The 12154-nt window shown below is 54.3% G+C and overlaps 2 protein-coding genes across 5 annotated transcripts in view; one reads left to right on the top strand and one right to left on the bottom strand.

Moving 5' to 3' along the window:
* The window catches only part of LOC142731460 (uncharacterized), a 9045-nt gene extending 4290 nt beyond the window's left edge, over nucleotides 1-4755 (bottom strand). For 2 of the 3 annotated variants that reach the window (XM_075849399.1, XM_075849397.1), the window contains exons 1-2: nucleotides 4666-4755; nucleotides 3403-4513 (exon numbers count right to left, since the gene is read on the bottom strand). In XM_075849399.1, coding sequence (XP_075705514.1) covers nucleotides 3403-4512 — 1110 coding nt within the window. In that variant the 5' untranslated portion in view covers nucleotide 4513; nucleotides 4666-4755. Of the gene's footprint in view, nucleotides 1-3402; nucleotides 4514-4626 lie in introns of all 3 variants that reach the window. The other variant, XM_075849398.1, reaches the window with a different exon arrangement.
* The window catches only part of LOC142731462 (acylphosphatase-1-like), a 26896-nt gene continuing 19444 nt past the window's right edge, over nucleotides 4703-12154 (top strand). Inside the window, exon 1 of one of the 2 annotated variants that reach the window (XM_075849401.1) lies at nucleotides 4703-4806. The gene's annotated coding sequence lies outside the window, so the exon portion shown is untranslated. The remainder of the gene's footprint in view (nucleotides 4807-12154) is intronic. The other variant, XM_075849403.1, reaches the window with a different exon arrangement.

Genomic DNA, 12154 nt, shown 5'->3' on the forward strand with positions numbered 1-12154 from the left:
GAGGCCGGGAGGAGGGAGAATGAGGGACAAGGCAGGAGGTGAGAGGCCGAGAGGAAGGAGAACGAGGACCGGGCAGGAGGTGAGAGGCCGAGAGGAAGGAGAACGAGGGACCGGGCGGGAGGTAAGAGGCCGAGAGGAAGGAGAACGAGGACCGGGCGGGATGTAAGTGGCCGAGAGGAAGGAGAACAAGGACCGGGCGGGAGGTAAGAAGCCGGAGGGAAGGAGAATGAGGACCGGGCAGCCGGAGGGAGAATGAGAGACAAGGCAGGAGGTAAAGAGGCCGAAAGGAAGGAGAACGAGGGACCGGGCAGGAGGTAAGAGGCCGAGAGGAAGGAGAACGAGGGACCGGGCAGCCGGAGGGAAGAGGCCGGGAGGAGGAGAATGAGGGACAAGGCAGGAGGTGAGAGGCTGAGAGGAAGGAGAACGAGGGACCGGGCAGGAGGTGAGAGGCCGAGAGGAAGGAGAACGAGGGACAAGGCAGGATGTAAGAGGCCGGAGGGAAGGAGAACGAGGGACCGGGCAGCCGGAGGGAAGGAGAACGAGGGACCGGGCAGCCGAGGGAGAATGAGAGACAAGGCAGGAGGTAAGAGGCCGAAAGGAAGGAGGAACGAGGGACCGGGCAGGAGGTAACAGGCCGAGAGGAAGGAGAACGAGGACCGGGCAGCCGGAGGGAAGGAGAACGGGGGACCGGGCAGCCGGAGGGAAGAGGCCGGGAGGAGGGAGAATGAGGGACAAGGCAGGAGGTGAGAGGCCGAGAGGAAGGAGAACGAGGGACCGGGCAGGAGGTGAGAGGCTGAGAGGAAGGAGAACGAGGGACAAGGCAGGAGGTAAGAGGCCGGAGGGAAGGAGAACGAGGGACCGGGCAGCCGGAGGGAAGGAGAACGAGGGACCGGGCAGCCGGAGGGAAGAGAATGAGGGACCGGGCAGCCGGAGGGAAGGAGAACGAGGGACCGGGCAGCCGGAGGGAGAATGAGAGACAAGGCAGGAGGTAAGAGGCCGAAAGGAAGGAGAACGAGGGACCGGGCAGGAGGTAAGAGGCCGAGAGGAAGGAGAACGAGGGACCGGGCAGCCGGAGGGAAGGAGAACGAGGGACCGGGCAGCCGGAGGGAAGCGGAGGAGACCGGGCAGCCGGAGGGAAGGAGAACGAGGGACCGGGCAGCCGGAGGGAAGGAGAACGAGGGACCGGGCAGCCGGAGGGAAGGAGAACGAGGGACCGGGCAGCCGGAGGGAAGAGGCCGGGAGGAGGGAGAATGAGGGACAAGGCAGGAGGTGAGAGGCCGAGAGGAAGGAGAACGAGGGACCGGGCAGGAGGTGAGAGGCCGAGAGGAAGGAGAACGAGGGACCGGGCGGGAGGTGAGAGGCCGAGAGGAAGGAGAACGAGTGACCGGGCGGGAGGTAAGAGGCCGAGAGGAAGGAGAACGAGTGACCGGGCGGGATGTAAGTGGCCGAGAGGAAGGAGAACAAGGGACCGGGCGGGAGGTAAGAAGCCGGAGGGAAGGAGAATGAGGGACCGGGCAGCCGGAGGGAAGGAGAACGAGGGACCGGGCAGCCGGAGGGAGAATGAGAGACAAGGCAGGAGGTAAGAGGCCAAGAGGAAGGAGAACGAGGGACCGGGCAGCCGGAGGGAAGGAGAACGAGGGACCGGGCAGCCGGAGGGAAGGAGAACGAGGGACCGGGCAGCCGGAGGGAAGGAGAACGAGGGACCGGGCAGCCGGAGGGAAGAGGCCGGGAGGAGGGAGAATGAGGGACAAGGCAGGAGGTGAGAGGCTGAGAGGAAGGAGAACGAGGGACCGGGCAGGAGGTGAGAGGCCGAGAGGAAGGAGAACGAGGGACAAGGCAGGAGGTAAGAGGCCGGAGGGAAGGAGAACGAGGGACCGGGCAGCCGGAGGGAAGGAGAACGAGGGACCGGGCAGCCGGAGAGAAGGAGAACGAGGGACCAGGCAGCCGGAGGGAAGAGGCCGGGAGGAGGGAGAACGAGGGACAAGGCAGGAGGTGAGAGGCCGAGAGGAAGGAGAACGAGGGACAAGGCAGGAGGTAAGAGGCCGGAGGGAAGGAGAACGAGGGACCGGGCAGCCGGAGGGAAGGAGAACGAGGGACCGGGCAGCCGGAGGGAAGGAGAACGAGGGACCGGGCAGCCGGAGGGAAGAGGCCGGGAGGAGGGAGAATGAGGGACAAGGCAGGAGGTGAGAGGCCGAGAGGAAGGAGAACGAGGGACCGGGCAGGAGGTGAGAGGCCGAGAGGAAGGAGAACGAGGGACCGGGCGGGAGGTGAGAGGCCGAGAGGAAGGAGAACGAGTGACCGGGCGGGAGGTAAGAGGCCGAGAGGAAGGAGAACGAGTGACCGGGCGGGATGTAAGTGGCCGAGAGGAAGGAGAACAAGGGACCGGGCGGGAGGTAAGAAGCCGGAGGGAAGGAGAATGAGGGACCGGGCAGCCGGAGGGAAGGAGAACGAGGGACCGGGCAGCCGGAGGGAGAATGAGAGACAAGGCAGGAGGTAAGAGGCCAAGAGGAAGGAGAACGAGGGACCGGGCAGCCGGAGGGAAGGAGAACGAGGGACCGGGCAGCCGGAGGGAAGGAGAACGAGGGACCGGGCAGCCGGAGGGAAGAGGCCGGGAGGAGGGAGAATGAGGGACAAGGCAGGAGGTGAGAGGCTGAGAGGAAGGAGAACGAGGGACCGGGCAGGAGGTGAGAGGCCGAGAGGAAGGAGAACGAGGGACAAGGCAGGAGGTAAGAGGCCGGAGGGAAGGAGAACGAGGGACCGGGCAGCCGGAGGGAAGGAGAACGAGGGACCGGGCAGCCGGAGAGAAGGAGAACGAGGGACCAGGCAGCCGGAGGGAAGAGGCCGGGAGGAGGGAGAACGAGGGACAAGGCAGGAGGTGAGAGGCCGAGAGGAAGGAGAACGAGGGACAAGGCAGGAGGTAAGAGGCCGGAGGGAAGGAGAACGAGGGACCGGGCAGCCGGAGGGAAGGAGAACGAGGGACCGGGCAGCCGGAGGGAAGGAGAACGAGGGACCGGGCAGCCGGAGAGAAGGAGAACGAGGGACCAGGCAGCTGGAGGGAAGAGGCCGGGAGGAGGGAGAACGAGGGACAAGGCAGGAGGTGAGAGGCCGAGAGGAAGAGGGACGGGGCAGATCTACATTTGGCTGCGTTGCGCTGCAGTTCTGGTTCTTATCCCCGGACCGTGATTGCAGCGTTTACCCTCGAGCACAAGTACAAAATTATCCGCAATGTGGACGACATTTCATAGGAAAATCATTTGGTGGGAAAGATCGTTCCCAAAAACACCAAATTTTACATCTCACAATATAAGGGGAAACGGATCCTGCGTTTGGCCGATTTCACATGAGCGCATTATCCAGGCAGAACAGTGGCCCCGTAATAATGTAAGAAGGGGTGTCGCTCACCTGGGGGGCCGGCGCTCTCCCCTTGTGCAGATACTGCTCCAAATCTGTTCCCTTGGCTCGGGCTTTAGAGGAGTCAAACACTTTCCTGGTGGCTCCGTGCGTCCTCTCACATACTGCGCGGTGTCTCTGCAGGCGATGCTCCGTAAAACGGCGTCCACACCACAGACACGGGACCAGCTGCTGCCCGGGGCTCTGAGGGCCGACGCCAAGCAATGCCCCCTCCTCTACCTGCTGGGAAGACGGACGACCAGTGCCCGGGGCTCCTGGAGTTACAAGTCTCAGCTGATGAAATGCGTCTAGAACATGAGTGAGAGGAGCCCCCTGTACGGCAGGCTTCACCCGGCCCCCGCCGTGCTGCTCTATGGAGGGGGGGCGGCCCCCGCCGTGCTGCTCTATGGAGGGGGGGCGGCCCCCGCCGTGCTGCTCTATGGAGGGGGGGCGGCCCCCGCCGTGCTGCTCTATGGAGGGGGGGCGGCCCCCGCCTTCCTTCAGGCTGGTGACGGTTCTCCTCGGCCGGGTCTTGGCGTCCTGGATCTCTCCGGCTCTCCTTTCCTCCGGTTCCGCCTCCTTCTTCTCCGTCTGGAGGCGCCGCAGCTCTTCCTCCGTTCTGCGCAGCTTCTCTCGGAGTACAGACTCTTTCCTGCGGATTTCGGCCTCCAGATTAGACTGGCTTTTCTCCAGCTCTTGCCAATAATCAGTCTGACTTGGCCCTGACTTGGAGCGGACATGCGGCGGTGCGTGCCGGATACCTGCGCTAGTAGCTGATGGAGCGTGCTGCAGGTTGGATACGTTGCGGTGACGGAGCGGCTGGAGGGGGTGCGCCCTGTCCACACCGGATGTCCTTTTGGCCACCGTCCAGTTGGAGGCCCAGATCTTCTCCTCTGGCGGGCGATTGGGAGCGGGCGTGGCGCTGTAGCCGTTGATCCGCTGGCAGTTGCGCTCCCGTTGTTGCCGCAGCATCTTTAGCATCTTCTGCTCTTTTTCCCGCAGCGCTCGCTCTTGATATTCATTCTTCAACATCTCCAGTTTGGACAGCGCTTGGCGGCCCGGTTGTCCTCGCAGGAGGGATGACCGGTGACTCTCACTCAGGCCCTCGGTGCAGGACGCCATCCTGGAGGGAAGAGATAGAAGTCACAAGGACCGTTCAGACATGTAGGACGTGTCTATATGTTTAGTGCTCCCGCCCCGATACACCCCAATACATGACACCCGCCCCCCACTCACGCTGGTGACCCGGCCGGGTGTGCGCGCCATGGAACTCACCTGTCCGGAGCTTCAGCGATGTTTTGCTGGTTGCTAGGAGACGGCAGCCGATGACGTCACCGATGGGCTGGGCCTGATAACGTCATCACCCGGCGCCACTTTCCCGGGCCTGTTGTCATAGGGACGGCTGGAGCGCGCAAGGTAAAAATCCCATTTATATCGTATTATAATAACGGGGGCGACCCCCCAATGTGGGCGGATAAAGCAGACGCGTGTAGTGTCCCCACATATATAGGAAGGGAGGAGGTGTAGAGAGATATATAGCCGGGTGTGTCCGAGACATGTATGATTATAGCCCCGACATAACCCGCAGCGCAGTACAACTCATGAGAGGACCCCGCTGACCATAAGAGCTTACACTCTACAGGAGAGACACTGCTGACCATAAGAGCTTACACTCTACAGGAGAGAGGACCCCGCTGACCATAAGAGCTTACACTCTACAGGAGAGACACTGCTGATCATAAGAGCTTACACTCTACAGGAGAGACACTGCTGACCATAAGAGCTTACACTCTACAGGAGAGACACTGCTGACCATAAGAGCTTACACTCTACAGGAGAGACACCGCTGACCATAAGAGCTTACACTCTACAGGAGAGACACTGCTGACCATAAGAGCTTACACTCTACAGGAGAGACACTGCTGATCATAAGAGCTTACACTCTACAGGAGAGACACTGCTGACCATAAGAGCTTACACTCTACAGGAGAGAGGACACTGCTGACCATAAGAGCTTACACTCTACAGGAGAGACACTGCTGACCATAAGAGCTTACACTCTACAGGAGAGAGGACACTGCTGACCATAAGAGCTTACACTCTACAGGAGAGACACTGCTGACCATAAGAGCTTACACTCTACAGGAGAGACACTGCTGATCATAAGAGCTTACACTCTACAGGAGAGAGGACCCTGCTGACCATAAGAGCTTACACTCTACAGGAGAGAGGACACTGCTGACCATAAGAGCTTACACTCTACAGGAGAGAGGACACTGCTGACCATAAGAGCTTACACTCTACAGGAGAGACACTGCTGACCATAAGAGCTTACACTCTACAGGAGAGAGGACACTGCTGACCATAAGAGCTTACACTCTACAGGAGAGAGGACACTGCTGACCATAAGAGCTTACACTCTACAGGAGAGACACTGCTGACCATAAGAGCTTACACTCTACAGGAGAGAGGACACTGCTGACCATAAGAGCTTACACTCTACAGGAGAGACACTGCTGACCATAAGAGCTTACACTCTACAGGAGAGACACTGCTGACCATAAGAGCTTACACTCTACAGGAGAGACACTGCTGACCATAAGAGCTTACACTCTACAGGAGAGACACTGCTGACCATAAGAGCTTACACTCTACAGGAGAGACACTGCTGACCATAAGAGCTTACACTCTACAGGAGAGAGGACACTGCTGACCATAAGAGCTTACACTCTACAGGAGAGACACTGCTGACCATAAGAGCTTACACTCTACAGGAGAGACACTGCTGACCATAAGAGCTTACACTCTACAGGAGAGACACTGCTGACCATAAGAGCTTACACTCTACAGGAGAGACACTGCTGACCATAAGAGCTTACACAGGAGAGACACTGCTGACCATAAGAGCTTACACTCTACAGGAGAGAGGACACTGCTGACCATAAGAGCTTACACTCTACAGGAGAGAGGACACTGCTGACCATAAGAGCTTACACTCTACAGGAGAGACACTGCTGACCATAAGAGCTTACACTCTACAGGAGAGAGGACACTGCTGACCATAAGAGCTTACACTCTACAGGAGAGACACTGCTGACCATAAGAGCTTACACTCTACAGGAGAGACACTGCTGACCATAAGAGCTTACACTCTACAGGAGAGAGGACACTGCTGACCATAAGAGCTTACACTCTACAGGAGAGAGGACACTGCTGACCATAAGAGCTTACACTCTACAGGAGAGACACTGCTGACCATAAGAGCTTACACTCTACAGGAGAGAGGACACTGCTGACCATAAGAGCTTACACTCTACAGGAGAGAGGACACTGCTGACCATAAGAGCTTACACTCTACAGGAGAGAGGACACTGCTGACCATAAGAGCTTACACTCTACAGGAGAGACACTGCTGACCATAAGAGCTTACACTCTACAGGAGAGACACTGCTGACCATAAGAGCTTACACTCTACAGGAGAGAGGACACTGCTGATCATAAGAGCTTACACTCTACAGGAGAGAGGACACTGCTGACCATAAGAGCTTACACTCTACAGGAGAGACACTGCTGACCATAAGAGCTTACACTCTACAGGAGAGAGGACCCTGCTGACCATAAGAGCTTACACTCTACAGGAGAGAGACACTGCTGACCATAAGAGCTTACACTCTACAGGAGTGACACTGCTGACCATAAGAGCTTACACTCTACAGGAGAGACACTGCTGACCATAAGAGCTTACACTCTACAGGAGAGACACTGCTGACCATAAGAGCTTACACTCTACAGGAGAGACACTGCTGACCATAAGAGCTTACACTCTACAGGAGAGACACTGCTGACCATAAGAGCTTACACTCTACAGGAGAGACACTGCTGACCATAAGAGCTTACACTCTACAGGAGAGACACTGCTGACCATAAGAGCTTACACTCTACAGGAGAGAGGACACTGCTGACCATAAGAGCTTACACTCTACAGGAGAGACACTGCTGACCATAAGAGCTTACACTCTACAGGAGAGACACTGCTGACCATAAGAGCTTACACTCTACAGGAGAGACACTGCTGACCATAAGAGCTTACACTCTACAGGAGAGACACTGCTGACCATAAGAGCTTACACTCTACAGGAGAGACACTGCTGACCATAAGAGCTTACACAGGAGAGACACTGCTGACCATAAGAGCTTACACTCTACAGGAGAGAGGACACTGCTGACCATAAGAGCTTACACTCTACAGGAGAGACACTGCTGACCATAAGAGCTTACACTCTACAGGAGAGGACACTGCTGACCATAAGAGCTTACACTCTACAGGAGAGAGGACACTGCTGACCATAAGAGCTTACACTCTACAGGAGAGACACTGCTGACCATAAGAGCTTACACTCTACAGGAGAGACACTGCTGACCATAAGAGCTTACACTCTACAGGAGAGAGGACACTGCTGACCATAAGAGCTTACACTCTACAGGAGAGACACTGCTGACCATAAGAGCTTACACTCTACAGGAGAGAGGACCCTGCTGACCATAAGAGCTTACACTCTACAGGAGAGACACTGCTGACCATAAGAGCTTACACTCTACAGGAGAGACACTGCTGACCATAAGAGCTTACACAGGAGAGACACTGCTGACCATAAGAGCTTACACTCTACAGGAGAGAGGACACTGCTGACCATAAGAGCTTACACTCTACAGGAGAGACACTGCTGACCATAAGAGCTTACACTCTACAGGAGAGACACTGCTGACCATAAGAGCTTACACTCTACAGGAGAGACACTGCTGACCATAAGAGCTTACACTCTACAGGAGAGAGGACCCTGCTGACCATAAGAGCTTACACTCTACAGGAGAGAGACACTGCTGACCATAAGAGCTTACACTCTACAGGAGAGACACTGCTGACCATAAGAGCTTACACTCTACAGGAGAGACACTGCTGACCATAAGAGCTTACACTCTACAGGAGAGAGGACACTGCTGACCATAAGAGCTTACACTCTACAGGAGAGACACTGCTGACCATAAGAGCTTACACTCTACAGGAGAGACACTGCTGACCATAAGAGCTTACACTCTACAGGAGAGAGGACACTGCTGACCATAAGAGCTTACACTCTACAGGAGTGACACTGCTGACCATAAGAGCTTACACTCTACAGGAGAGACACTGCTGACCATAAGAGCTTACACTCTACAGGAGAGACACTGCTGACCATAAGAGCTTACACTCTACAGGAGAGACACTGCTGACCATAAGAGCTTACACTCTACAGGAGAGACACTGCTGACCATAAGAACTTACACTCTACAGGAGAGAGGACGTGACCGCTGACCATAAGAGCTTACACTCTACAGGAGAGAGGACACTGCTGACCATAAGAGCTTACACTCTACAGGAGAGAGACACTGCTGACCATAAGAGCTTACACTCTACAGGAGAGAGGACACTGCTGACCATAAGAGCTTACACTCTACAGGAGAGACACTGCTGACCATAAGAGCTTACACTCTACAGGAGAGAGGACACTGCTGATCATAAGAGCTTACACTCTACAGGAGAGACACCGCTGACCATAAGAGCTTACACTCTACAGGAGAGACACTGCTGACCATAAGAGCTTACACTCTACAGGAGAGACACTGCTGACCATAAGAGCTTACACTCTACAGGAGAGACACTGCTGACCATAAGAGCTTACACTCTACAGGAGAGACACTGCTGACCATAAGAGCTTACACTCTACAGGAGAGACACTGCTGATCATAAGAGCTTACACTCTACAGGAGAGACACAGCTGACCATAAGAGCTTACACTCTACAGGAGAGACACTGCTGATCATAAGAGCTTACACTCTACAGGAGTGACACTGCTGACCATAAGAGCTTACACTCTACAGGAGAGACACTGCTGACCATAAGAGCTTACACTCTACAGGAGAGAGGACACTGCTGACCATAAGAGCTTACACTCTACAGGAGAGACACTGCTGACCATAAGAGCTTACACTCTACAGGAGAGAGGACACTGCTGACCATAAGAGCTTACACTCTACAGGAGAGAGGACCCTGCTGACCATAAGAGCTTACACTCTACAGGAGAGAGGACACTGCTGACCATAAGAGCTTACACTCTACAGGAGAGAGGACACTGCTGACCATAAGAGCTTACACTCTACAGGAGAGAGGACACTGCTGACCATAAGAGCTTACACTCTACAGGAGAGACACTGCTGACCATAAGAGCTTACACTCTACAGGAGAGACACTGCTGACCATAAGAGCTTACACTCTACAGGAGAGAGGACACCGCTGACCATAAGAGCTTACACTCTACAGGAGAGACACTGCTGACCATAAGAGCTTACACTCTACAGGAGAGACACTGCTGACCAGAAGAGCTTACACTCTACAGGAGAGAGGACCCCGCTGATCATAAGAGCTTACACTCTACAGGAGAGAGGACACTGCTGACCATAAGAGCTTACACTCTACAGGAGAGAGGACACTGCTGACCATAAGAGCTTACACTCTACAGGAGAGACACTGCTGACCATAAGAGCTTACACTCTACAGGAGAGACACTGCTGACCATAAGAGCTTACACTCTACAGGAGAGACACTGCTGACCATAAGAGCTTACACTCTACAGAAGAGAGGACACTGCTGACCATAAGAGCTTACACTCTACAGGAGAGAGGACCCTGCTGACCATAAGAGCTTACACTCTACAGGAGAGAGGACACTGCTGACCATAAGAGCTTACACTCTACAGGAGAGACACTGCTGACCATAAGAGCTTACACTCTACAGGAGAGAGGACACTGCTGACCATAAGAGCTTACACTCTACAGGAGAGACACTGCTGACCATAAGAGCTTACACTCTACAGGAGAGAGGACACTGCTGACCATAAGAGCTTACACTCTACAGGAGAGAGGACACTGCTGACCATAAGAGCTTACACTCTACAGGAGAGACACTGCTGACCATAAGAGCTTACACTCTACAGGAGAGAGGACACTGCTGACCATAAGAGCTTACACTCTACAGGAGAGACACTGCTGACCATAAGAGCTTACACTCTACAGGAGAGACACTGCTGACCATAAGAGCTTACACTCTACAGGAGAGACACTGCTGATCATAAGAGCTTACACTCTACAGGAGAGACACTGCTGACCATAAGAGCTTACACTCTACAGGAGAGACACTGCTGACCATAAGAGCTTACACTCTACAGGAGAGAGGACACTGCTGACCATAAGAGCTTACACTCTACAGGAGAGACACTGCTGACCATAAGAGCTTACACTCTACAGGAGAGACACTGCTGACCATAAGAGCTTACACTCTACAGGAGAGACACTGCTGACCATAAGAGCTTACACTCTACAGGAGAGACACTGCTGACCATAAGAGCTTACACTCTACAGGAGAGACACTGCTGACCATAAGAACTTACACTCTACAGGAGAGAGGACACTGCTGACCATAAGAGCTTACACTCTACAGGAGAGACACTGCTGACCAGAAGAGCTTACACTCTACAGGAGAGAGGACACTGCTGACCATAAGAGCTTACACTCTACAGGAGAGACACTGCTGACCATAAGAGCTTACACTCTACAGGAGAGACACTGCTGACCATAAGAGCTTACACTCTACAGGAGAGACACTGCTGACCATAAGAACTTACACTCTACAGGAGAGAGGACACTGCTGACCATAAGAGCTTACACTCTACAGGAGAGACACTGCTGACCAGAAGAGCTTACACTCTACAGGAGAGAGGACGTGACCGCTGACCATAAGAGCTTACACTCTACAGGAGAGAGGACACTGCTGACCATAAGAGCTTACACTCTACAGGAGAGAGACACTGCTGACCATAAGAGCTTACACTCTACAGGAGAGACACTGCTGACCATAAGAGCTTACACTCTACAGGAGAGAGGACACTGCTGACCATAAGAGCTTACACTCTACAGGAGAGACACTGCTGACCATAAGAGCTTACACTCTACAGGAGAGACACTGCTGACCATAAGAGCTTACACTCTACAGGAGAGAGACACTGCTGACCATAAGAGCTTACACTCTACAGGAGAGACACTGCTGACCATAAGAGCTTACACTCTACAGGAGAGAGGACACTGCTGACCATAAGAGCTTACACTCTACAGGAGAGACACTGCTGATCATAAGAGCTTACACTCTACAGGAGAGAGGACACTGCTGACCATAAGAGCTTACACTCTACAGGAGAGACACTGCTGACCATAAGAGCTTACACTCTACAGGAGAGAGGACACTGCTGACCATAAGAGCTTACACTCTACAGGAGAGAGGACACTGCTGATCATAAGAGCTTACACTCTACAGGAGAGACACCGCTGACCATGAGAGCTTACACTCTACAGGAGAGAGGACACTGCTGACCATAAGAGCTTACACTCTACAGGAGAGACACTGCTGACCATAAGAGCTTACACTCTACAGGAGAGACACTGCTGATCATAAGAGCTTACACTCTACAGGAGAGACACTGCTGATCATAAGAGCTTACACTCTACAGGAGAGAGGACACTGCTGACCATAAGAGCTTACACTCTACAGGAGAGACACTGCTGACCATAAGAGCTTACACTCTACAGGAGAGACACTGCTGATCATAAGAGCTTACACTCTACAGGAGAGACACTGCTGATCATAAGAGCTTACACTCTACAGGAGAGACACTGC

The sequence above is a fragment of the Rhinoderma darwinii genome, unplaced genomic scaffold, assembly GCF_050947455.1.
Source record: "Rhinoderma darwinii isolate aRhiDar2 unplaced genomic scaffold, aRhiDar2.hap1 Scaffold_792, whole genome shotgun sequence".
Lineage (NCBI taxonomy): Eukaryota > Metazoa > Chordata > Amphibia > Anura > Rhinodermatidae > Rhinoderma > Rhinoderma darwinii.